Below are 27,143 nucleotides of genomic sequence, written 5' to 3'. Positions count from 1 at the left end.
AGCCATGCTGGTGTGTCAGCCACTCAGTAATTACTTCATCCTGTCACGACTGTCTGAGAATGCAAGCCAGTGGGAACTTGCACTGTCGCTCTTTCATTGACACAAGGGGAAAAACCCTCAACATCTCTTTTTATACGGCTCAGTGTCAGCTTAAGAGTGTTAGTCATCAGATAAGCAGATCCAGAGGAATTGAATTCAGTTAAAAAATGATGCATCTGTAGATTTACTGCCTCTTTTTCACAGCTTTCACAATTTTGTTTTGATGTGTTTGGGCTTCTTTCACAATGCCAAGCTTAATGCTGTTATTCTGCTCTGTCTGGTGTTAGATTGAAAATTGAATTTAAAGCAAATCAGGTTCTGTTGAGCTGAGTCAAAGCAAGGAAAAGTGCAAATCCTGAGACTTGCAATATCAAATCTTTCACTAGATGTCATCATAGCCTCAGCTGCTTTGTTGCCAGAAAACATTAGTGTGATCTGATCTGGCCTGTGAGTGTTGAATACGGCCCAAATAATGCGTAACATGACGCTCCGATTCAACCGGATCACAAGCAACCTATGAGGATGACTTGCACCTGTAGGCACTTGCTGAATATTTGTGCAGAAATTGCTAGCATCTGATATTGTTAGCATCACAGTATCAATCATGTGTAATTACTGTGTACTTCCATGACCTGAAAAGACAGCGATTTCCTGCCTGTACATGCTCTCTAAAGCGGAATTAAAGTCAATAGGATAAATCTACAAGACTTAGAGCGTTGGTTAGCGGCTGCTAGGTGTTTATGTTTACTTACGACTTAATTGGTCCCAGCTTGTTATGGCCTGGAATGCTTTGATTATAGCCATTTAGGGAGGAAGAGTGGCGTTTGGATATCTTTTGACACAGGAAGCACAAGCAAGAGAATGTCATTCATTCTTCTCCTCTTGTTCTCAGTTTGAGAAAAGGAGGAGAGAGAGGGGAAAAAATGAGAGAGGGGCTCAGGGAGGAGCTGACAGGGCTACGGCAAACACAAAGAATGGCTGCGGCAGCGCACTCCTGCCGTCTCCCCCCCCACACACACACACACACCCCACCCACCTCACTCTGCAGAGAGCACATACAACAGTTCCCTGTGAAAATCAAGAAATCTGTGGTTTACTTTGAGGATTACCTTCCCAAATGTCAAGATGTAGCAGAGCTCATCTGGTGTGTCAGATCAGGTGGACAGGGTCTACTCTGTCAGGTAGGGCCTGCCCCCTCTCCCCACCACCACCCCTTTTTTTTCTTTTTCTTTTTTTCATGCTCTTCCTGTCTGTGTTTTGGCATCAGAAAGAGCAAAGGAAAAGCAAAGCCCCGAAAGGATTTCCTCAGCGCTGACTGTGGATGATCCTCATGGCTCCTGCATGCTGAAGCTGGGCAGGGACAGAAAACTCAAAAGCCCTGGGGGAATGAAAACCTAAGAGGGGTTGGGATATAGAGTTAAATCTCCTGGAGGAGTGTTTCTTCTTCTTTTTTTTCACAGGAAGAAAAACATGTGTTTTGCTGTGTTCTCTTTGCAAAAATATTGAAACTTTTGAGACCTTTCTTGACAGCTAAATTGTGTGGTTGAGAGTTCATTTTGCTTTCACTGATCTGGAGGGGAGGGAGTACATTGGAGTAACTCTGAGGAATGGTGCATGGCTGTAAGTGGGTGGTTTGGGCTGTGCAGTGTGGGAGGCCAGGCCCCAGTGCAAATTAAAGACTTCTCTGTGAAAGTCCCAGACTCAGCTACAGTAATGTGTGTGTATGTGTGTGTCTGAGTGACTGAGCCTGTGTGCCAGTGGCCAGTGGGGAAAAGACCCAGCCCTCCTTTGCTTTTTTTTTCTTTTTCTTTAACTAGTCATTAAAAATAAGCCACAACTCACCCCCCGTACACACCGAGAGACAGCGAGAGGGAGAGAAAGAATGCATCTCCTCTTTCTCCTCCCTTTCTTTGAGCTTTGCTGCTTCACTAACCAAGTAAAACGGGGAGGAAAAGGGGAGGAGGGGGGAGGTAGTGTTCAAGGGGACTGATTCCACTCAGAGGTTTTTAAGAGGCACACTCAGACCCCTCCCCCGTGTTAAGAGTAGCAGGAGTTTTTTTTTTCTTGTGTCCAGAAGGGGAGAGAGAGAAAGAGATGAATGGGGAAAGGAATGCAGGAGACAGACGAGTGCTCTCGGCAGGAGAGTGGGAATGTTGGAGAGACCATTGTTTCTCCCCCACAAGATTCTGCAGGGAGTGGATGTAAACACACAGGAAGAGAGGGAAGAGGGGTGTGAAAAATCACACCTGAGAGACAGATAGAGGATCTGGACCTCTTCCCAGATATTTACATTTATCCTAATCCACTCTGCCCACAACTTTGGACACACACAGTGCCAGTGCCTATAGCTGCCATCTCGTCTTTCTTTCCCTCCACCCCTCCCTCCTCTCCTTCAACAGGATGTATAGGGTCAGAGGGTCAGGACTGGAAACCACAAAAGACAGTAGGCGTCAGTGTAGCCTGGTTCTTGTTCCAAATCCCCCTTTAGCCCCCTGTTGTACCTCCTACCTTTCTGTCCACCCACCCCCCTCTTTTCTCTCTTTTTCCCCTCTTTCTCTCTCTCCCTCTCTCTTAACTTTTCCATCTCCCTCTCTCCATCCATCCTCCCCCGCCTTGCCCCGTCCCTCCTCTTATATAGGAGACGCAGAAGGCCTGACGTTTGGTTTTGGGCCCAGATGGCTTTAGCATGCTTCTGGCGGTGGATTAAACCACCAGTGTCTCCTTTCCCCCTCCATGTGCAAGTGGTCAGGACAAAGAACGTCAAACAGGGGGGAAAGAGGGAAGGAATGCAGCGCTGTGTAACAACACCCGCCGCTGATGTTTCACGGCATTCCTGGAAGAGTAAACTCAGAACGCTTGTTAAAAAAAAAAGAAAGAAAAAAAAATCTGCCATCCAGCTTCTCTGGTACTTTTTGTGCCCACTCATTTCGCGAATCAAGTTATGACTTTTGGAGTTAATCCCCAGAGAGCTTGTAGCAATGAAAAGAAGAAGTGAACTTTTGACCACATTCTGCTGCATTTATATGTAAATAGCAGCTGCAGCAAGCAGTGATCCTTCACGCGATGACATGACATCGGCATTGTGTTTCAACCCTCTCGGTTAAGGCTGCATGGTCCTCGTGTGTGTGTGTCTTTTGTCTTTTCATCCGTCTGACTGTGTGTTTGCTATTTTGTCCCAGCGTCCATTACTCCCCAGGCTTGTGGTTATGTTTTCCTGTACCGGCTGTAACTCCACAGACCTTCAGTTCTTGTGGACAGTCTGTCATGTTTTATCAGGGGGCCATGTTTAAACACTTGGATACAGTGTGTTGGCAACATTGCTGTGTTGTTGTGGGTATTTTTAGTTTACCAGACACTGGACTAAGTGGCCTGTATTATCCACTTAGCAACGCAAAATGCCACCATGAAGAGCCTGTCCTTTCTTCTCCTTTCACACTCTCACTCTTGGCTTTAAGTTTTATAGTTCAGAGATTTCAATCACAAATCCAGTTTCATTTAATGACTGACTGATCTCCTCCAGCTACATGATTCTGTTTTTAGGTATGCCACGACTTGTTACAGTCCACTGTGCTGTCATTGCCGGCACATGCGATGTGTCACTCTGCACAGCGAGCCAGTCTACTCTTAAAGTCTCAGTCTGTCGGTGAGCAATACTGTGGGAAATGAGTCCAGTGAAAGCATGCGTGACATGTGTGGGTGTGTTAGCTTTAGCGTTAGGGCTAATACTCAGGTTTATGCCCCACGAAGCAGATGGAATGTACAGAAACTGAAGGAAACGGCACAGAAAACTTATCCCCCTGCTCCATCTCCTCTTTTCTCTCCTCCTTTACTCTCTTTTCTTTCCATTATGCTTACTTTATCTCTATCCCCTCTCCTCTTATGTTGAGTGACTATGCTCTCTTTCAACCCCCTGCAGGCAGGTCTTTTGGACAGAAACAAAAGACTGATTTGTCTCTTCATGTGGTTGCGGACTAGTCAGGGTAAAGCCCTTGCCAAGGAGCAGTGGAGAACAATGGAAACGGCCTGGAGCCGTCACAGGGCAGGTCTAATGAGAAAACCCCCTTCATGTAAGAAAAGTCTTCAGGAGATTAGCCCACATGCTACAGTACTGTACTCAGAGGAACTTTGGGATTATATAGTTATACCAAATCCTGGATAATTACACCTGCAATACGTCTCATCTAAGTGGTATTTGTACTGTTGATGATAGTAATTACACAGTTGTTAAAATAAATGTAGTTATTTTTAATATTTCAGTGAAATATAAAACAATCAGTTGCATATTTTAAAAGTGATGTCACTCCTCAACCCTGTAGTTAAAGCTCAGGACGCTTGATGCCCAAGGTAGAGAGAGTACTGAACCTAATGTGAGCACCAGAAAGATTGTTTTGAATATGAACTTTCGATTTTTTTTCATTTCTCCACCCCATTCATTGCTCTCAGCATGTCTCTCCCTGTCTGTCACTGACTGACAGGTCTGCGAGAGTGTCGGGCCATAAAACAGGAATGCAGGTAACCAGGCTCTCTATTTGAACTTGGAACACAGGAAAGTGGGTTAAGTGAAGTGAATCTATTGCCTAACAGGGAGCAGCTGCCTGCCAGATTTAGCGGTGGCTGACAGTTGTAAACACACTCTTATCTAGTGGTTCAGGAGACGCTGGCCTGCCAGAGCAGTTACCCACTGTTGACACGGGTTTCTGTCAAAAGGGCCACGCTGAACACACAGCTTTGTTGATAGCACTGTTGGCCTGGGGACATATTTAACAAATGTTTTGTACTGATATGCATGCGTATGTTTAACTCAAGACAAGAAATCAATTTAAATGCGACAATTAGTGCAGGATGTTTACAACTCTGGCACCATTTGCACTGAAAAGTCCCGCACCAAAAAAGCACTCACACATGCTAAATATACCTCTTCTGAAAGACCTTCCCCTCTTTTGCACATTTACACACGCAGGCGCACACAGTGAGCTATTGTGTCTGAGAGAGTTCAGGCATCTGGAGAGCAGAAACCCTCTCTGGCGACCTCTGACCTCTGGTGGTTGAGAGTCGTAGAGTGACATGAGGGTTTCTGTGGGATTTTCAGGTGACTCAGGGGGCCGTCAGAGGACTTTTTGTACATGGTGTACACAAGGCTTGTTGTGTCTGCCTCATTAGCTGATCAACAGAGATAAGTGAGAAGCAACAAATCTGCTATCTTAGGTCAGTTTAACACTTAAAAACATTTAGAAACTCAAGGTCCTTTGTAATCCGTCCTCATATTGTTTCTACAGTAACTTTAATGACCCTTACAGGAGGCCATGCTAAGTTGTTGTCGGATGTGTCTTGTATTGTTGCATTGTTCCCAAGAGCAGCGCACACCATGTGTCACACGGTGTGAAGCGTTGAAGTTATTGTCATCTTATGACTCTGTCCTAGAAACCCAGTGACAAGCCTTTTGACAGGGATCCAAGACAAACTGGTTGGTAGAGTTCTGCATTCACCCACACAAAGCTGCTGCTCCAGGGCTAGAGACATTATTAGATATTCATTTGCAACACAGCACCACTCACTTGTTTTGTTTTTTTGTTTTTTTCTCCCCTCATACTAGCTGTGACCCATTATTCCTGCTGTGTTTTCTTGTTGGCTGGTGTTTAGGTGAGTGTCAGTGCAGCTGCAGTGTACCCTGTCAAGGTAAACAAATGGCCAACAGAAGCTCCCCCCCTGCCCGCCGCTGGTAAAATGCCAAGCCTCCCAGCAAACTTCATGTTGCTATGTGTCGCCATGGTGATGCAATCACAAAGGACTCCAGCTGGTTCCCTGTGCTTGTGTGTGTGTGTGTGTGTGTGTGTATGATACAGAGAGAGAGGGAGAGGGACGGACAAATGGACAGAGCGAGAGCAGACGGGGCCAGGCAGTAACTCTGATTTACCCTCCTCCTCGGTCTCGTTCTGCTCCTCTTCTCTGTTCACTATTCTCTGCCCTCTCCCCTCTGGCAGACCCTCATCCCAAACACAGCGCAGCTGGGCTCAGCTGTCAATGTTCCCCCATACCGACCGCCCCCTTTCCTGCCCTTTGTATTTGTTTGGATGGCGGTGGATTTGCCCTTGGCCCCCGCGCGGGGGAGCCCGTTCCTGTTAGCTAGCCTCTTAAACCAAACCGTCTGCTCTTTGAAGTGGCCTATCACACAGATACACAGATTGGAGATTACAAGGCAGCCGCCTGCCTTCGATTTGTCTAGTAACATGAACACAGTGATCAAATAAAGGGAAGCGCACACACCTATGCAGACATACAAATGAGACACAGTGATCAGCAGAGCCTTGAAAGAAAAAAGATGGCTAAGCAAATCTGTTTTTGTTCTGAGTGCTGAAGAAATGAATGAGACTTTGCTTTGCCTCAGAGGAGGGAAGAGGGCTTTTTGATATTATCAAGGGGGAGTGCTCTGCCAAGAAGAACTGCTATTCACACCAACTTGTCGGCAAGGGACTTTTGAAGCATTTGTCAAAAGAGGGATTTGGCAGAGACCCACTGGAGTTTTGTCATTCACAAACTCCTCTCTTCTCTGGGATGACAATACTCTCAGCAGGCTACACCTACCTCTGTGAAGGAAGGAGATGAAATTCCACAGCTCCACTCCCAAACAGGGGAATATGTGTGTTGTTTCCCACTCTGTGATCAAAGTTGCATTAACTTGATATTATAAAGTAGCAGACAAACTTTTTTCTTCTTTTGTTTTTTGTGGTGTACAGTGTTTATCTGTGGCTGGTGATGAGAGTTTTCCACATTCCTTCATTGGGTCTGAAGGAATCCTGCATCACATTCCTGCTTTAGTCTGTCCTTGACTGTGTGTATGTGTGTGTGTGTGTGTGGTACAGGGCAGCAGCAGCAGCATTGTCTAACACTTTCATGGCTGCAGGAGGATAAAACTATTTTCTTATCATTTGTGTGAAAACTGGAAACTCGGCCCTCTTCTTATCAGGACAGTTGTTTCGGGCAGATGCCTTCGCTTCACTGTTGTCAGACAGGCGAGGATTAGAGGATTCTCTCGGAGTATTTCTAACACAGGCCACTTTGCACCCTTGCATAGAAGTTACTGGGTATGGGTCAGGTCATTTTTGACAACAGCTCCCCACGGATGGAGAGTTATATCAGTGGCAGGAAGTCTGGCCTCCCTTGATGTGGAGTGGTTGAAACCTTAAGCTGGGGTTGTGTCAGTGTTATTTTTATGCCTCTACAAGCATGTGTGTGCGTGGGCATGTTCTGACTCCTGAGTGTGTTTACTTAACCCGTCTCGGCATTCAAGACCCCTGTCATTCTCTGGCCCGTCTGGCTCTGGCTGTGACAGCTAGGTGGGACACGGCGCGGTGTGTCCTATTTCATACAGCACTTTTATTGAATGGATGAAGAGGAGCGCACACACATATGGATTCCACAAGCCCACACACACACACACACACACACACACACACACACACACACACATAGGCGTACACACAAGTGTGACTTTTAGATGACTTCAGGGGATAGAAGCTCTGAACAGGGCTGACATTCTATCCTTTGAACCTCCACGGATGATAGGGGCAAGACCTCGCCCTCTCCCTCTGTGTGAGTGCATGTGTGTGTTTACTGGGTTTTTTTTTGTTCTCCTGTGGGTCTGTACTGAGTGACCTTTTGTGAAGATTAGCCCTGGATGCCTCTCATATTCACTAGACATCTGTGTAAAAGTCGAGACAGTAGTGCACATCTTGGCATGCGCCGATAATTCCCCATAATGTGGCTCTGGCAGTAATTCCAACACACACACACACACACACACACACACACACACACACACACACACACACACACACACACACACACACTATCTCTCAAAAGTCGTGACATTTAGCTGCAGAGGGAAATACAGTAAGCCACTTCTCTTTGTCTTTCTTGTGGTTTGTTACGCCACCATCAAAGACGCTCATATTAGCAGCTGTGATCTCATCTCACTGCGGCACTCATCCCGTCTGAGCACTTTCCAGCTTGTCAAAACCTGACTGAAATCTCGACGGGGATCATCCAATCACTGCGGTGCGAGGCGGGAGGACGGGCAGAGAGAGAGAGAGGCGGCGATGATGATGATGACTCTGACAAACCAAGAGGGTGAAGTCAGCCCCTCTTGTTCACCTCCAATATGTTAGGGCCTCTCTGTAGCTGTCAGCGAGATGGCAAGACACAAAGCAAACAACATCCCGCTCTAATAGTTTTAGCCATGGCTCCTCATGCTGGGTGTGGCTGGCAACAGTTGTCTGCTGCACACTGAGCAGCGATCTCGCCACGGTAGGATGTTTGTCTTTTGAAGGGATTAAAGGGATCCAGGAAACCCGCTGTCCTAGTTTTGCTGCACAGCACAGTGAGGGCGACCTAGTTTTGATGATAGCGCCAGGCCAGGAAGGAGATTCCAAGGCATAACGTAGTTAGGAGGTGGCTGATGTTGTCTTTCTTTAAGACGGGCTCTGGTGTGTGTTTTTTTTTTTTTTTTTTTTTTTCTATGTTGGTATGTTACAGACTTGCAGACTCAGTTTGTGTGAGAGGCTCCATTGTCTGTGCAGAACCTGTAGCTGTAACCTGAGAACAGACAGACACAGGGAGAGTGTTACTGAGCAGCACTGTGATGCTTTTAAAGTATCATCTATTTGCTTGGATTTTACACAAAGACTCGAGACTGTCCTGAGAGTTCCAGCTGCCTCCTCCCATATCATTTAACAACTGCACTTTACTGTAAATATCACTTAAATTGCAACTGTGCAACCATGCAACTGAACAACGATGCAGCCATGCATGCAAACAACAGCGAGGGCTATATTTGGCACCATCAAATTCCCCTCGATGTGTACAGTAAGTACGCAGAGGGCTTAACCATGTAGATCAGTGGGTCAAGTGGCTGACATACTAATCCTATTACTGGACCAGGCTCTGATTTGTTAAAGTTGGCCCTAATCTACTGTCCATTTTGACTCCAACACTGGGACCTAAGACCTCTGTGTAAACTGTCAGGGTGTTAACTGTCACCAGAGTCGTCGTAGTGACAGCATATTTGTCATTGTTGCTTTGGAGAATAGAAATAGATTCTGTTTTTCTCTATGTCCATTCACAAATAGCAAGGACAACATATCTGCTGTTCAGATTGTGATATTGCTATTTTACATTACTTATCATCCTATTTATGTTACTTTCTCTTACTTTATCTTATTGTGATGATGATTTATAGCTGCATGCATCAACCAAAATTGCTAGAAAGGATCACACACAGGTTTTAGAGCTAGTGTTTGCACTTCCATGAAGCTGGGGAGCTCAGGAAAAATGGATTTTTATTTAAATGGTCCATCAAAGCAGTGCAAGGCCGAGGTATCTTGACACTCGGCCTAAGTTATGCTAAAACACTGCATCCTCCATTTCCCGTCTCAGTTGCACCTTTCGTTTTGCCGACTTGCTTTCAATGCCCATTCCACTGATATTATTAAAGAGTGCTGGTCAAGCACAGGAGCACTTTCAGTCAAAGACAAAGTTCCCACACGATGCACCTCTGAGCAGGAAGTTATTCCTGCCTGTTGCCGTTACCTTAACAACCTGTCCCTCAGGTTCTCATGTTCTTGAACTTATTTCACCCCAGTGAGCAAATATGATTTCACTTTATAATTTCTCTGTTGTGTATATATTTGACTTTACTAAATTATACTAACTGAAATTCTGACAAGTGTGAATTAAAACTCGTATTCTTATATATTTATATTTCTTATTTGTATATTCCGATGTGAAATTGCTGAAATGTTTCCTTAAAATTTCAATATGGTCTAATATCTCAAGGAAATTTAAATCGAATGCAACTGGACTGGCTGAGACTGCTCTTAGGTCAGATGCGAACATGAACTGATGAAGCCTCTTGGATGAGAGGTGAAACGTCTTCCTAGACAAATAACCAAGTCCAGTTGCATTCGATTTAAATTTCCTTGAGATAACTATGACCTGGACAAATGAGAATATTCACAGGCTTATGGTCTAATAATAAGTTTTTTTCTCCCTCTCCTTCTGCAGTGTCATCATGCATCACCACCTACAAGAAGACACCTCCCCCAGTCCCACCACGCACCACCCCATCCAAACCCTTCATATCCATCACAGCCCAGAGCAGCACAGAGTCTGCCCAGGATGCTTATATGGACGGCGGCTCCGGCCAGCGGACGGGCATCAGCTCCCAGCCGGGCCTGTCCAACTCCACGGAGAGCATCGACAGCATGAAGGCCCTGACGGCGGCCATCGAGGCGGCTAACGCTCAGGTGCACGGCCCGGCCAGCCAGCACGTCACAAACAGCACCATCACCATCACTGCCACCGCCACCACCTCCGCCGTCGCACACGTCTCCGCAGACGCCAAGGCGCAGAGGGAAGCGCTCCGCAAGTGCCTCTCCATAGGGATCCAGGTTCGTGGATGTGCGCGTCATCGCTGTCAAAGCCCCTGAAACAAACAAAAAAAACCTGACATGCTTTTTGACAGTTTCTTCCCTCCCTCTTAGGTAGACCCAGAGGAAGGAGGGCCCACAGAGGAGCAGTCCAAATTCCAGTCAATAGGAATTCAAGTGGAGGATGAGCGATGGTGAGTAGTGGGAGAAAAGAGACGGAACGAGTGGGAGGTTGTAAAAAAAAAAGTGAAACTGGATAAGTCTGATGGGAGGGATGAGACACAGATAGTGTGAACAGGAAGAGGACTTATGGAGACAGAGAGAGGTTTGTAGTGTGCAGCGCAAGCTTTCGCCCCCCCTGCGCCGGCTTCCCGCAGCAGCTGTCCCCAGTTGAGGGGAGGTTGGCGTCAGAGCCCCCTCAGCCAGGGGCCCCAAGTGACAGCTGGGCCAGAGGATGTGGTACGGGGAACTGGGAAGGTGGAGGGGGTGAGTTGACAGCCATCTGTTGCTCCAGTCATTGTGATTCAGGCTACTTTGAGGTTGGGTGTTTGCGTATGTGTGGGTGGGAGAGGGAGAGAGACATAGAGAGAGAGCAAGAGACCGGGATAGAGAGAGAGAGAGAAAGAGGGGAGGGAGTTTTACAGGGTTTGTTTAGCTCTGAGCACTGAGAGTCTGCTGTGCTGTCAGCTATAGCCTCTCACTCTGCAACATGTGCCCGGTCTGAGAAGAAGCCGCCCAGTGTGCGCGCGCCGTTTCATTAGCTCACATCGCAGCAGACTTATCAAGGCCTCTGCCGGGGACACGCAGGCATTTATGGCTTCTTTTGTCTGCTTTGGTTCACCCTGTCAAAACAATGACCTTCTGTTTGGTGAAGGAAGTTGACAAATTTAGACACAGCTCTGGTTTTCACGCCGTAGCCAAGGCATGCTTCAGGAATTCAAAGAGACATCACCTTTAATCAAAAGGTCACAGAGAGGGCTGAGTCCAGCACTTTAAAAACACACACTCACGCAGTGTCAGGATACGTGATGGACTCTCTGAAAGGGGAGGTCTCAGCTGACTGACTAAGCCCCGAGTCCCTGTAGGTGCCAAGCCAAATATTAACTCATCCAGACACCCTCTAGTCTGCTGAGGCTTGGATGTTATGCAGCACTGCAGCCTCTGCATTTCTCTGGTTAATGTTTGGAATAGGTGGGACGGTATTTTTGTTGGTGCATGTTTGATTTTTTTTCTTTTACTTTACCTGTTGGCATGCACTTATGTGTGTGTGTGAGTGTGTTGATCCATGCGTGTGTGTGTGTGTGTGTGCGTACCTGGGAGGTCTGGGCATGCTGGCCCTACATTAGATTTCCAGACAAGTGAGAATGCCAAACTCCTACGGACTTGCTTCAGTGCTCAAACTGCCTTATTTGTGTCTGTGTGAGTGTGTGAGTGTGTGTGTGTGTGAGAGAATCTGTGTGTTTAAGTGCAGCAGTCCCGGGTCATAACCTCACCTCGCTGTTTGAACTGGGATTAAGTGAAAAGGAATGAAAGAGAAGAACACAACAAAAACATGCCTGTCTGTACACAGACTTCTCTCTGTGCAAGACTGTGCAGATCCATGTCTAGAGCTATATATAGTTGGTTGTGAAAACATTTCTATGAAATCATATTGATTTTGTGTATTTTTCGTGTTATAATGAACTTGCAAAAGGCATAAAAACAAATAATGAACAGTAAAAACATTTTAAAATGTGACTTGGTTGGATTGACAGATTCTGTTTAGGGGTGGGGTTGGTGGTCACCAGATGGCTTTGCAGTCACAGAAGTGGGGCATTGTTCATTGCCCTGTAGTGACTAAACCATATGCACAACCATCTTGAAAAATCAACTTAAAGGACAGCGAGACCTCCCTGTCTTTTTTGTCTTTGTGCCAAACGACTGAAGGTTTGTCATCGCTGGCAAACACACAGGAAGGCTCATGTGCACGCGTAGCTTTTAAATGTCAGTTTGCGGTGTCTCAAGTGCCATGTTCTGTCATTCGACATACCTCACCTTGTTTTGAGCTTTCATCTACCTCCAAATGAGACATCAGGCTGCTTTTGTTTATAGATGCCTCAATATTTCCTCATGGCTGTGGTTTGAGCCGTGCTTTCTGCAGATGAGAGGAAAAGTCATAAAAAAAAACCTGGACGACGTGAAGAGGCCTTCTAAAATCTGTAGCTTATGAAATGAAAGACTCTCCTTCTTTTTTTTTTTTTTACAACTTTCCGTCATGTTCACCGCACAAATGTGATGAGAACATAGACTTCCTGCATTTTTACTTGCTCCTTTTTCCCCTCCCGGATACCTTCCTCATATTTCATAGTTTTTCTTCCCTCACATCGACTTCCCTCTTGAAATGCCCTCCCTTGTTCTTTTGCCTCCTGCCTATTGATATGTCTGTCTCTCTGTCTGGGCTGTGTTTGGCCTTGCCCGTCTCTGCCCCTGCAGGAAGTTGTTAGCGGGCTGATAGAAAGCAGGCTGAGGTCATTAGGACTGAACACCTGCTCGGAGGAGTTACTCTTTAACTGCTCCTCACACACACTCGCACACACACACACACACTCGACTGCCGGTACGTACACGTAAATCATATACACACTCTGTTTGATCTCCCCTCAAGCCACTCCCTTGTTCTTGCTCCCTCTCTTTTTTTTTCGTGTTCACGGAAGAAGAGAGATGAATGAGAAAAAAGGGGAGGTAGAGGTGAATGGGAAGCACAGAGGAGAAGGAGTGTGCGTCCGGAGATGAAGCGGAGGTGATGGAGCTGTGATCATTTGTGTGTGTCATTCTACAGGCAGGTCAAGCTGAGGTTCATGTGCGAGAGGATTGTCGGCATCTGTGAACAGGAGTGCAGCTTGTAGACTAACAATTCAGTGTCTCTTCTGGTTTGGAAAAGTTAGTTTGTTCTTATTAATTTGTGGCCTTTTGACAAATCTGTCAATCCAGAAGTGGCTGATGATAGGATGCAATGTATACCAGGATGGCTAATATCCTGTTTTTATTTTCTCTTTATCTTTGGAGCTCCTGCTTGTTCAAGCTCTTGTGCACACAGCAAAGTGTATCAGATTGTTTTTTTTTTCAAGTGGCTCAGTGAGCTGCGCCCCGGTGCATTTTTGTAGTTGTTAATAAATGATGTGCTTGGATTGTTGTACCGCTTTGAGTTGTAATCTGGCAGTGATTAGACTGCAGGTTTGTCCAATCGCTGTGCAACTGGCTGGCGTGTCCCCCCCCACCCTCCCCAAACACCCGCATCCCTCTGGCGTCCCATTCATTACTAAGATGGTGAGCTGCTCTATAGAACGTAGCCAAGTGTGTGTTTTTGTGTGTGCGTGTGTGTGTCTGTTTGTTGATTTAATCTTTGCACATGTGTGTGTGTGTGTGTGCTGCTGCTGCAGCACACAGTGTGGAGGGACTTGGCAAAAGCTGCCCCAACAGTGGCACAAAGCCTCAGAGCCAAAAACGACATGGCACACCCAGCTGTAGGAAAGGGTCCCAGGTGTGTGTGTGTATGTGTGCGCGCGCTATCACTGTTTATGTATGTTCATCAGCTCCAAAGCAGAGCTAGTGGTTTCACAGACCATTGCACACTCTGTTGCGTCTGAATAAAGCAGGTGACAAAACACAGAGAGACGCACACAAAAGATGTTCCACACTACAAAAGCTATTCATCATTATCAGTGACAATATCACTGTGATCATTTCAATTTTTCATACTGGGAGCACCTCCAAGAATTGTGTGTAAACATTATTATCATAATTGCTGCTAAAAGGAAGGCACTGTGTGCTATTACTACACAATATGAGTATGTGAAATCAATCACTGCATAAAATCAGCCTTTTACCTGCTGGAAAAAAGTTAACAATACATGTTTGTTCACCATCTAACTCTACTTTTTGCTTTGTCCTCTCAGTTACCGCAGGATGACCCGCTCCAACAGCGTAACCACGGCTGTGCAGGCCGACCTCGACGACCCCACAGACGTACCGGAGCTGCCACCGCGTCACTGTGCCACCATGCCGCGCCAGCACTCCAGGGACGCCGCCACCTCGACCGTCAGCATCCAGGGCTCGGGGAACCACTACCACGCGTGCGCCGCGGACGATTACGGAGAGGTGGGCTTCGACCCGTCCATCCTGCCCCCTCCGGACCCGTGGATGGACAGCGTGGCCGAGCCGGAGGGGGAGGGCCCGGGGGCCGTCGGCCGGTCCGTGTGCCCCCGCGACGGCCGCTGGTTCCTCAAGTTGCTGCAGGCCGAGACGGAGCGTATGGAGGGATGGTGTAAACAGATGGAGCAGGATGAGATGGAGAATGAGCTGCCTGAAGAGAGTGAGTTGAATCATAGGTTTTAAATGCCAAGACATGAGGATGAGGAAATCTGTTGCACACCGATACTAGAATATTATTAGATATTGTTTCTCTCCTCTCCTCTCCTCTCCTCTCCTCTCCTCTCCTCTCCTCTCCTCTCCTCTCCTCTCCTCTCCTCTCCTCTCCTCTGATTTGGTAGAGTGCTGGTATTCATGGTATTGGACCACAATAGCTGCTTGTTCCTGTCTCAGGCCCTCTGGCCTCCACAGACATACCGTGCATACTTATCAATAGGCTGCTGCTGGCCCCAGCCACACATCTGTCCTCTAGATACACTGTATAATGATCTTTCACACAAACACAGTGAAGGAGTTTCTGTGCTCCTTCCAGGCAGCTATTTGATCTTGTCGTAACACACACACACACACAGCAGCAGCAGCACATGTCTGCATGTGCACGTACATATGTTTTATTCACATGCACATACCACATGGAGCAAACAAGCCTTGGGCTGAAGGTACTGTATTTATACCTGTCCTTACTGCGCAGCTGATTTCATGTCTTACAGAAAATGTCATTGCTTATGCAGCGAGTGTGTTGTTTTGGTTTCAGGCAAGAGATTCTCTCACAGAATGTGCAGAACAGGGAGGCTGTCTCAAGGTTATGTTTTCCCAGATCCCACGCCACCATGTGCACACGCACGCACGCACACATGCACACACACGCATCCTGAAGGGGCTGTGTCTGTAGTGCAGATTCATTACCCCCCTCTCAATTTCTAATCCCATTCTCTTCATGTCAAGTAATGTATGCAGTGACAGTTCCGCTCCATAGGGATATGTGAGTCTGAGTCAATAAGACTGGCCAGTGGAGTCGGGTTATGCAGCACAGCCTTGTTTATCTAACACTTCAATCTGCCAAACAGGCATTGTGAGAGAGGAAGAATATTACATTCTTTAAATAGGTTTTAGGAATGTATATTTGATTTGACAACAATTGTATTGCAGAGGTAGATTTTTAAATTGTGTTCACTTTTTAGTTTTAGGGAAGTATATCTTTTGATCTAGAATTTCAGTGCTCTTCAGTAATTATTTCCCTTCCCTACATGATTCCTGTTCCTGAGAGGCAGGTACACGAGGCCTCTAGCACATCCTTATGTGTTGCATCACTAATGCACCCTCTCTGTTAGCGGTGCAACATGCCTGCAGTATGCGGTTCTGTGAGTAATTGCATTGTGAATTCTGTGTGTCTGTGTGCGCGCGTGTGTGTGCGTGCGTCTGTGTGTGTGCACGCACATGTGTCTGTGTCTTTCTGCAGTCATGGGGAAGATCCGCAGTGCAGTGGGGAGTGCCCAGCTGCTGATGTCCCAGAAGTTCCAGCAGTTCCGGGAGCTGTGTGAGGAGAATCTGGTATGTGTCACCTCATCCTCTGCACCCCTCCCCCCCCAGCACTGACATCATCCTGCACAAATCATCTTGACAGGACAGGCCAGCACTCATTTACTATGCATCTAGTGTGGAGTGTGCTTTTGCACACCCCTACTGTCTTTCACATACAAAAACCTGATGTTGCAGTGTGAAAGCTTGAGCTAGAGCAGACAGGGATTTTATTATTTTTTGGTGATGAGGCAGCCTAAATCTTCTCTGTTTTCACATGCAGATATTTAACTTTATTTTTTTTTATTATTTGCATGTCACAATATTACAAGTATGTTGCATAATTTACCTCTTATATAACAACAGGACCTGACATATTGACTGAAATCAAAGCTGTATTCTAGAGACAAGCAGAGTATGGTGCCTGCTTTATTAGAAGAAAAGCTCTCATTTGAATTCCAAATAATTGGTGCCTCAATATGCATTTGACTTTGTTGAAAGTCAACGCTGTGAGTCATCAGACAGCAACAGCATCTTTCCAAAAATGTGTGATGAGTATAAACAATGTTTTGTATGTCTCCCTCCCTCTCCCTCCCTCCTTCTCTCCTTCTCTCTCTCTCTGTGCCTGCGTGTGTGTGCAATTTTTTATGCATCAGAACCCAAATGCGCACCCACGGCCCATCTCCCAGGACCTGGCAGGTTTCTGGGACATGCTCCAGCTGTCAATAGAGAACATTAGCCTGAAGTTTGATGAACTCCACCAACTCAAAGCCAACAACTGGAAACCTCTGACCCCCCCAGAAATTCAGGTGCAGACACACGCATGGCAAATATCACATTGAATCAGCTGCTGTTTTAAATAATGAAATTCGCCTAACCTCAGTTTTTGTTTTGGAATGCCTCACTAACCTGCATGCTATCGGCTGTCATTACTGTTTACTTTGAATTCGCAGTGAAGCTTTGTTGTAGCATGCAGATATGTGTTGTGTACTGTCATGTTGCCTGCCTGACATCACCACTTTGTGTTTGTGTGTTTTGTTCTGTCTTGTTGCCGACAGTGAGCTGCTTTTGAGAAGCTTCTCTACCTGCCATGCACCGTTGGGGCCTGTCCATCTCCAATGGTCACTTTTACCTCACGCAATGGCCACCACCGTGCTCTCTTACCCCACACAAATGGCTGCCACTGTGAACCATAACCTCACTCACAATTGCATGCTCTGACATTACGCCGGCCACAGCTACAGTGCTCTTTCTAACCCCAATGCAAATGGCTGCAAATTGTGTTGCTCCTTATTAGCGTTTAGCTGCAGCTCGCCATGGGGACTCGGTGGTCTGTCATTAAGACTATTTGTCATTCCTGTCCAGGAGAGAAGGATGCCTCCTCCTGTGCCAAAGAAGCCCCTGAAGGGCCACCCTCCCCTGGCTAGGGACCGCTCGCTGGAGAGCTCTGAGCGCCAGCGTCTGGAGGCTCGCAAACGCCTGCTAGCTGCCAAACGTGCCGCTTCGGTTCGGCAGAGCTCTGCTACTGAGAGCGCAGACAGTATCGAGATCTATATCCCCGAGGCTCAGACCAGACTATGAGACACACAGACACATGTACCTACACACATGCCCACTACACAGTCCCCCCACCCCCCACCCCCCACACTATAGCACTGAATGGAGAGGCCAGGGTGCTAACGTTACATAATCATTATGTTTTGCAGACTTCCCAGATCACTGTGGGGTCAGTCCCGATGGAGGTTGTTTGAACAAGAAATGTACATTTACAGTATTTATTTATTTATTTATCTGCCCCTTTTCCTCATTTCCTTCTCCCAGCTTTGATGTAGCACCCCCCCCCCTTTTTTCCCTACATGCCTCCACCAGCCCCTTCACTCCCAAAGACGTTATCTTATCTTATAAATCCCTTTTTTTTTTAAGTGACCTGATTTTACAGAAGTAAGCCAGGTGTAGCACAGCAGTAGTGCGTCATGTTAACGTGTTACAGGATAACTGGGAGGGAGCATGCTTGGGCATGTGGGGTGTGTGTTTGTATGAATATGCAAATACACACAAACCCATTAGTGATCAGATGTGTCAAATCAAATGAGGATCAGAAGTATTAAATCATAATTGATATATTAAGTTGATTTTACTTTTTTTTTCTTTCTTTTTTTTTTACCAAAATCCCACAATCTTATTCTAGATAAGGTTGAATATTAGAGCAGAATGGAAATCAAGTCAAGGAAATTGTAGTGTCAGTTCATGACACATTTTGCCATATGTCTGAAAATGGGTCTTTTCAGTGGCAGGAGACACGACCTGTAGAAAAGGTCAAGAATCAAGCCAGATTTTGCTCCTCCATGTGAGGCAAAGTGGCTTTTGAGCCAGGAGCAAACTATGAGACTACCTTTCCCTAAAAGAATCGCTGTTTTAAAATGCCACAAACCTAATCTGTGTGTGTGTGTGAGTGAGAGAGAGAATGGGTGTGTGTGGGTGTGTGCGTGCCTGCGTGCATTTGTGTGTGTGCGTTTGGATTTAGATGTTAATTTCAAAAAGTGCTTCCTATTTTTCTGGGGCTGAACAGTCCTAGTTATAAGTGATTATTAAGGTAGCAGTATCAACAACCTGTAAACATGCCACCCATCTTTTCTCATTTGAAACTGAGCAGCAAAACATATTTGTATAAAGGACATATAATAACATGACATGCATGCTGACACAAGGTAACCGATATTTTTTGTCTTTTTTTTTAAAACAGGTTTAATTCGTTCTCATGTTGCATTGAAGCTCTTCTGTTCCAGACTAAGCTAAATACTGATATTTGGTACAATACTGGTAGTTGTACTCTATTTTATTATGTCATTTTTAGACAAGAGAGGTTTATTGACAGTATTAAGACTAATGGACTGAAAAGGGACTATTTTCTCTTCACTGTGTGTGCACTATCTCTGCCTCCAAATGAAGCAATTATTTGAAGGTCATACAAAAAAAATCCAATTTCTAATATTTTGTATTCATGTTTAATTTATTGATTAGAAGAACAATGACTGTTTATTGACATTGTGATTATTATTATGCACTGACAACAAGGCCCTTATACTGTGTTTATGTTTTACGTATGTTGGTTCTTTAGCATGACAGGCACCTTTTTTTTGTCTTTTCTGTTTCAGTGATCAGCCTTAATTTCTAATATGATAGTTGAGCACAACAGCAGTCTCAGGGGAAGAAGTGTGTGCGCATGTGTGTGTTTGTGAGTGTGCGCATGTGTGAGTGTGTGTGTGTCTGAGGAACTTAGAGAGTGTGACTGACTTCATGTGACTGTATGTAACCCATGGCTTTGTCTCTTACTGTATATAACCCAAGTCACCAAGATAGGCCATGTTCTTAAATAAAGGAACTAGTGTCCATGCCATAGTTTGAATGATGTTTCTGATAGACATCATGACCCTACTTACTTCAGTTTAACAAGACTTTTCTGTCAGCTGCTTGACTACGGAGACAATCCTGAGCCGGTTTACCATCACATTATTGTTTTGATTACAGAAAAGGGTGTGTTAGTCCAATTCTCTTCTATTGATCTGACACTTTTGTGCCATTGGACAACAATAGATAAAGCTATATACCTTCTATTTGTCCCTATTGAACGCTACCTGGAGATTTTATTGAGAGGCATTTGTTTGTGAAGGAACTCAAGTGATGAAGTAAACCGTACAGTATGATTTGTATTTCCTTTTGTTGGTCGGTATAAATTTTAGAGAGCGTGCATAAAAGTAACAATAGTTGAAACTTAATGCCATTTTATGTAGAAAAAGCAAATTTTAGTTTTTTTTGTTGGTTGTTTTTTTTACTTTTAAACTTGTATTTGAAATAAATTGTCTGTCAAATGATTGACTTCTTATTTATGTTTATTATATTAACATATCAATATAATACTCCTGGTATAGCAGGGAGTTAGAAACCAGAATGTTGGATTGTGGTAAACTGCTAAACTTAAAAGACACTTCAGCAATCCTGGCAATTCTGAAGCTTGTGATGTAGTTATATTAAGAGAAAACATTCAAATAAACATTTGTACATAAATGAATGTTTCCCTATGTAAATGTAAGCTAAAAAAACTGATCAAATAACATATTAAGCAGATATACATTTTGTAATTAATGTTATTACACTGTTGATGTTATGGCACGTGTATGAGCTCCTATCAGCATTAAAAAAAAAAAAAAAAAGATCATTGCCATAATTTTGTTGTGTTCATTTCTTTCTCGTTTCCACATGTGTTTTCAATTGGAATGTAATTAAACAGATTACAAGGCCAGCATGGTGTGTTTTTAGGGCATTTCCCTTCCGCAGGGGCGGGTCCCCATAATTAGACAGCATTTCTGGCCTTGGCTTGGCCTCGACGCTCCTGTACGTGCAGCTTCTGGTGATTTGTCATTCACACATCAGTCGTGCTGAGGGGAGGCATGCTGACCTCACTGGCCAGAGTTCAGGGGTGGGTGGGGGTGAACGAGGGGGTTGCAGAAGTTGGTTTCAGCTTTGTGTAAATCCTGGCCCTGGGTCAATGTACCCTTCACACGACCTACCTTGGTGGGCTACAACTGCCCACTGTGCGCCTGTGGGTCTGTTTAAACTCTTATTAGTGATCACATGATCCTCCTGATTGGACCCAACCTCCACCACAAGAGCTGTCACTTTTGATGGGGCAACGTCTAACAAAAGGTGGAAAACTCAAAATGCATGCTAACCATTTGTTGACGGCCAGCAGCGGCAAACCTTTGGGGACATTGTACATTACCTTGTAGGTAAGCCACTGTCCTAACCTCTTTTATAGCAATACCACAATGTAAATATACTTCAGTAGTAGAAAAAGTTGCTTTTAAAATATCATTCAATGAAAAATTAAAGGTATTAGTAAAAAAAAAAAAAAAGAAAAAGAAAGAAAAGAAAAAAGGGATGAGTGTAACCCCCCCCCCCCCCAAAAAAATAAAAAATAAATAAATAAATACATAAAAAATAAAAATCCATGCAGGAGTAGGCCTACAAGTGGCATGAAATGAAAATACTTCAGTAAAATTACTCAAGTAACATTCCCCCTCGGCTCACAATTGTAGGCTACTTATATTGTTAAAGTGATTTCTAAAATTCAAATAAACAGGTTAGAAAAATAGTTTGTTTTGAGCTACAGAGAACATGGTATAAATGAAAAGGTGACTGCCTCAGCAAATACAACCAACAAATCCCATTGAGAAGAGCAGAGACGCTTTAGGATTGTAGCAGGACCAGAAGGGAACAGCTGTCCTCCTAGCCTTGAACGAGGCAGCATACTCACTTGCAAGCTGCCTTACATTGACTCTATTGAGACGCAGACACACATAAAACCCTGTTGGCAAGAAACTGTTGACGTCTGCTGTTTGCCCGTGTTAATTTATGCAGGATTATGCTAATTGGCAGGAGCTGTTGTAAACCTCTCACACACACACAGGAATGTCTCTGAATGCCTAACGGTAGCCTGTGGAAAGACATGAACGGCAGCCTATTTCTGTCCTCGCTCCTTTTATTTACTGAACATTCTGACTCAATACACTTTTCTGATCCTTACGGGATAAATCAGCACGTCTCCACAAAGTTTGATAGGATTTGTGAGAAAAACTGTATAATGCCCGTGAGATGTGAGTCATCAGAGCGCTCCACACGAGGGAAAATGATCACTATTGATTCCGAGATGTAGAAAAACAAAACTTTATTTGAATCCCATGTGACCCCTATTTGCCACAAACATTGCACAGTATGAAAAGAAATCACATCATTGGGCATCATGTCACATTAACTATACACATGGTCCTATTATACATGAAAATGTTTTTTGGTGATTTCAAAAAATGCTGTCTTTGTCAGGTCATAAAACAGCATATGCAGAAAAAGACATCTGTAGTGTTTAATTTTCCAGTCCACTGGCCGTCATTTTCGCTGAGTGATGGGATGAAGGCTCAGACTAAGAACCTGCTACATTGGTCATCTGAAATATCCCTTGGTGGGAGAAAGAGTAAAAAAAAAAGAAGTTTTTTTCTTTTTAAAATACCTAAAAGTAAAAGTAAATTACAAAATCAAAACTATACTCATACTCATGAAAACACATAACATTTACTACAGTAGTGAATAAGTTTGTCATAGATGCCAAGAGCAAAGTATGTTTAAGACACTGAGATGACCTTCCTCTGCCTTTAGTGTGCAAACAAACGAGGCAGACCAATAAACTGAACTGATCTCTGAAATGTAAAACAGTAAACGTGTGTGAATGCGACCCATCTGACTGATTGGTCTGTGTGAAGGAGGGCTGATTCTAGCTCTTGCTCCGCTCTCTAATATGATATACAGTATAATGGAAAGACATAAGACAGGCAGCATTTCTCTGATAACATTTTTGGTCCCTGTGTGCAAATAAGATACACATGTAGATACATAAGCATGTATATGAAATGAATAAACTTACAGCCAAGGCACCTCAATACAGTTTTTTTTTTCAATAAAAAAAACATCCTCATCAATTTGATTGGTATACCAAAAATAGAAATGATCAGGCTTTCATGTGGATTTGTTCTCTGTTGCGTGCAGACAAGTCACTGAAGTCAGAGGAGCTCCATAGTTGAGACACAAAGTCAGTCTCCATTGCCTCCTCGTCTTCTGTCACTTACTCCCTTTAGGAGACCAGCTGTTTGGCTTGCAGCTCCATCTCTGCGGCCCGTTTGAGGGCCACATCCACCAGGAGCTGGAAGCCGCTGAAGTCTTGTGTGAGGTCCGGAGGGGTGGGGGGAGGGGTGTTGAACAGCCCGCTGCGGGGGCTCAGGTTGCCCTCCATGCTGGTGCTGCTGAGGATGGTGGTAGTGGTGGGGAGCGGCTGGCTGCCTGGCCCTTCTTCCTGGCACCTGAGCAGCGCCTGTGCAGACTGCAACAGCTCAGCTGCCCTGTCGCAGTTCATTCCTGGCACCGAGGGGTGGGAGGCTGTCGGGCTGGCCTGCATTGCTGCGGTGACAGTGGTGTGACAGATGACGGAGGGGCGGGTGGGAAGGAGCCCCGGAGAGGGGGACGTGGAGGTCGGAGAGGGTAAGGAGGGGGACGCCGCCTTCCTCAGGACGCTGGGCATGGCAGGTTCGAAGCTGGAGGGGTGGAGGACGCGTTTGTCGTAGCTCTCTTCCGTACCGGCTGCGGGGCTGCTGTGTTTCGGGGACTGGGAGCTGTCGGAGAAGCTGTCGCCGGCCTTGCTGCCTTTCCTGGATATGGTAAACTGGTTGGGATCTTTGCCATCTTTCCTCAGCATCTCCGGAAGAAGTCGCCGCCGTGCATTAATGAACCAGTTGCACACCTGGAAAAAGAGGACAACAAGAAAAATCCTTGTCGTGAGAAAGCTGCACCACATGGCTCACTTATGTTCTGCCTTGCAATTTAAAGGAAAATCTGCTGGTACACTTGTCCCCAGGTGCAGTTTGCACCTGTGTTTTCAATAGAGGAATCACAATGAAAGGGTAAACACCACCCATGGCACACTGAGATTTCACACCACAGACCATATACAGTATTTCACACCATTAACATTTCCTGTTTATCACTTCAGCAGTGCAGGAACAAAAAGCCCAGAGCCATTATTTGTACTAATCATTCAGCTCAAACTATGAGAAGCTAAACATTAACTTCTATCCAAAACCCTAGGTGGGACTAGTTAATCCTGTATTTAAAATAGTTTTCAATAAAAACTAATCTCTTTTGTCATAGCAGTAATCATGGTCATCTTTCTTCTTTTTTCCTTAGTCCTCCAGGCTAGTCGTAACTGGCTCTGCAAGGCTTGTAGCTTCAACTATGTAAATGACTCTGCATTGTTCCCAGACAGCTGGGATGGAAAGGGGCTGGAGGGAGGGAAATTCCTGTTCGAGTGCCTCAGCCAAGCCCACAGCGCACAGGGAGTGAGTTTACTCACGTTGTCTCATAGACTTTAATGTTGCAACATCAAGCTGGTTTGGATGACCTTCAATTCACTGTTTGTGTGTCATGTTTTGTTTGCCATCTAGACAGGAAATGACTCAGTCAGGCTGACACTTGCTTCCTCTTGACTTTGTACAGTGGTCTATTTACACTCGAAGGAGTTACTGGTCGTGAAGGCTCAAGTAATCTTATCATCTCTGTCACGTCTGGGTTCGTACCTGCAGTGTGGAGAGCTGAGTCTGCTTGGACAGGAGGGCTTTCTCCTGTTCAGAGGGGTAAGCGTTGTAGCGGTGCTCGTACAACCAGTCCCTGAGGATCTGAACTGACTCCTTGGGCAGATTCCCCCGCCGTTTCCTCTTCCCGTTGCTCCCCGTGCTGGATGACAGATCCAGGGGGGCGTCCACGCTGTCCTCATCATCTGTCTCACTCCCCGACAGCATCATCAAACCTGTGCAAGCAAGCGCAAGCGAGAGAGGGGGAGAAAAAAAAAGAAAAGCGTATGAGAACAGGACAAAGAGGAGTATGTTATCGTCTTATGTCAGCCACCCTGTTGTCAGTCACTCAGGCACTCTGCCGCAGCCGTTTACCAAATGCAAGCTGTCTGGGAGGCAGCTGATGTGTCAGAAGCAAGCTGTCAAGTTCAGCCATGTGATTCATATAAGGAGTGAGGAGGAAGGAGGGGGAGAAAAGGAGGAGGAGGAGGAGGGAGAGAGGGAGGGATGGAGGGGGCGACGTCACAAAGGCTGGTCTGATGCTGTGTCAGTTATAAAACCTGCCTAGACAAATACAAGCCAGGTCTGCTGCACAGACCGAGAGCACACCTTACATGCTTGGATAAGTAGAGTACACTAGGCTGACCACAGGAACAATCACTGGATAAAGGGAGGTTTTATTTTGAAGAACAGAAGCAGAGTGTTTACAAGGATTACAGAGTTGCTATCTTTTTTTTCCTTTTCCTTTTTTTTTTTTTTTAAATTTAGCCTTCAAAACAAGTCTAATCAATGTTGAGCATGATCAAACAGGATTTGGGCCTTTGAATTTCTCTTTGTGTCAAGAGTGTTGCTCTGGGAAAAATAAACCTTGCTTACAAACTGTACTTTGATCAGATTTCTGTCTGCCATCAGTCCTGCTTTCAGTTCATTATGATATTAAATGTCATAGACAGTATGGTTTAACTGACACCACACATGGATATTTGATCTTCCTCTGGAGAATAGAGAAACTGACTTTTTTTTTTTCTTTTCTTTTTTTTAAGTTGCTCATGTGATGTTAGGTTACTTTTTTATTTTCATCACACATGAATACCAGCAGGGTAAAGCGCCATTGAGAAAATGCAGCAGCAGCAGCAGCAACAACAACAAAAAAAATGACTGGGTATATTCAATGCAAACTCTATGTAAGTCTGCCCTGGGGCAAACTAGTGGGAAAGGAATAAGAAAGTTCCCAAGTCTGAGCGGCCAACAGGATGAGGTAATTACGTAGGCTGGGTAGAGGAGAAGGGGGAGGGGAGACCTGTTGCAAATCAGCGTCTCCAGACTAAACAAAAGAATCCAGGGCTGCGTGGTTCTTTGTATGCAATTCAAAAGTTTCTACAAGCAAACTGCGACTTCGCCGTTAACTCCAGTCCCTCCGAAATATCACTCTTCAACATAGTGGCCAGAAAAAGTGTTTTAAGCCCCGCGAAGACGCTGTTTTTTTGTAAGTTTATACAACTTGTAAGGCTTTTCTATTGTGTGTGTGCGCGCTGCACCACGAGGTCCCTGAATGTAACAAGGCAACAGCAACTTCCCACAATGAGGTCAGGATGATCATTAGCCTACATTCGGATTTAGATGTTCTTTAAAGGTGCTTAAGGTGTCTCTGTTCGAGGTAGACGGCGAAAAAAGATGCAACATGTCGATATTTTTTTTTAAACCCTGCACGTTGTAACAAATGTAACACTTCAAACTCCCCAACTCACAATAGTCGGCCAACTTTTACTTGTCTCACAGCCTTCTCAAACTTCGACACAAATGTCGCATTCGTCACTTACAGTAGCTTATTTTCAAACACCAGAGGAAAATGTCGTTTGAATCGATTTTAAAAGGTTTTACGTGAGGTTTAAAGTTAGCCTAATTACACCGTGACAAGAAAAACAACACACATGGCCACACGGTTGTGTTTACTGTGGCAAAACTTGAATAAAAAACCCGCCATTGAAGTAAAATAACAAATGATAGTCAAAACTAGCTATATGGATTTTTGACAACGCGCCAGCACATGGCAGAAAAAGCCCCCTGTCATGTCTGGAAAGGAAACAATAGACTGCATGGTTTGCATATGAGGGAAATCGCTCCGATAATCGCTGTCTACGTTGTCTCTGCTTAGACAAATTCATTTTGACACAATTTTAAGTCAAAAGCATCCAACCTACCCTTTTTCATTTTCATCTCGGTCCGAAAATGCCCCACTTTTCCCTCGTCAAGCGCAGAAGAAAATCGCCTGGTGTGTAAGTGCAGTGTTTTTCTTCTTTCCTCCAGAGATATCCCCAATGTGTATCCGAATATTCGAAAAAAAAAAAAAAAAAAAAAATCCTTATTCATCAAAAGTCGTTTCTTTTCTCCCTTTTCTTTCCTTCTCGTCCTTCCTCGTCCTTGTTTAGAGTCTTGGGGAGGGAGGGGGGGGTTTACCTGAGATCTCTGCGTCCCTTCGACTCAAAGCCCTTTTCTCATTGACTGTGTGTTTGATCCTGAAACTGGGTGACAGCTATCTTTGACAGCTGCGTGACTCAACGCACAGAGATCCTCCCACCACAGAGGGCAGAGGAAAAATCTCTGACATCAGCATGGCTTGTTCCACTGACATGGATCCAGTCTCGCTAAGCTTTATCTGCTGCAGACCCCCCCCCCCCCCTCTCCTCCGCCGCCTTTCCACCTTCATTTATAACAAAACCAAACAAACGCTAATATTTTGTAGCGATATTGAATAATGATCCGCAGAGAGGCGTAGCTTTAGGCGGGCAAGTCAGGATGACAA

At 45.1% G+C, this 27,143-nt stretch overlaps 2 protein-coding genes across 6 annotated transcripts in view; one reads left to right on the top strand and one right to left on the bottom strand.

The window, feature by feature from the left end:
• Window positions 1-20,345, top strand: part of dlgap1b (discs, large homolog-associated protein 1b) — a gene marked incomplete at its 5' end in the record, with an annotated part of 42,736 nt that extends 22,391 nt beyond the window's left edge. For 2 of the 4 annotated variants that reach the window (XM_083995005.1, XM_083995004.1), the window contains 6 exons: window positions 10,099-10,488; window positions 10,582-10,657; window positions 14,399-14,814; window positions 16,111-16,202; window positions 16,826-16,978; window positions 17,535-20,345. In XM_083995005.1, coding sequence (XP_083851131.1) covers window positions 10,099-10,488; window positions 10,582-10,657; window positions 14,399-14,814; window positions 16,111-16,202; window positions 16,826-16,978; window positions 17,535-17,750 — 1,343 coding nt within the window. In that variant the 3' untranslated portion in view covers window positions 17,751-20,345. Of the gene's footprint in view, window positions 1-10,098; window positions 10,495-10,577; window positions 10,658-14,398; window positions 14,815-16,110; window positions 16,203-16,825; window positions 16,979-17,534 lie in introns of all 4 variants that reach the window. The other 2 variants (XM_083995002.1, XM_083995003.1) reach the window with 2 other exon arrangements.
• A 1,581-nt stretch (window positions 20,346-21,926) lies between these two features.
• Window positions 21,927-26,710, bottom strand: tgif1 (TGFB-induced factor homeobox 1; the record flags this gene model as incomplete). Of its 2 annotated transcripts, XM_083995938.1 has the most annotated exons (3): window positions 21,927-23,514; window positions 24,347-24,576; window positions 26,542-26,710. In XM_083995938.1, the coding sequence occupies 3 exons, from the start codon at window positions 26,708-26,710 to the stop codon at window positions 22,852-22,854; spliced, it is 1,062 nt and encodes a 353-aa protein (XP_083852064.1). In that variant the 3' UTR covers window positions 21,927-22,851. The 2 variants fall into 2 exon arrangements, with proteins under 2 accessions (XP_083852064.1, XP_083852065.1); XM_083995939.1 differs by lacking the exon at window positions 26,542-26,710 and having other exon boundaries at window positions 24,347-24,679.
• Window positions 26,711-27,143: the final 433 nt, after the last annotated feature.

This window comes from Trachurus trachurus (assembly GCF_905171665.1).
Source record: "Trachurus trachurus genome assembly, chromosome: 20".
Taxonomy (NCBI): Eukaryota; Metazoa; Chordata; class Actinopteri; order Carangiformes; family Carangidae; genus Trachurus; species Trachurus trachurus.
The sequence above is the reverse complement of the archived record's forward strand: the minus strand, read 5'-3'. Positions and strand labels throughout refer to the sequence as shown.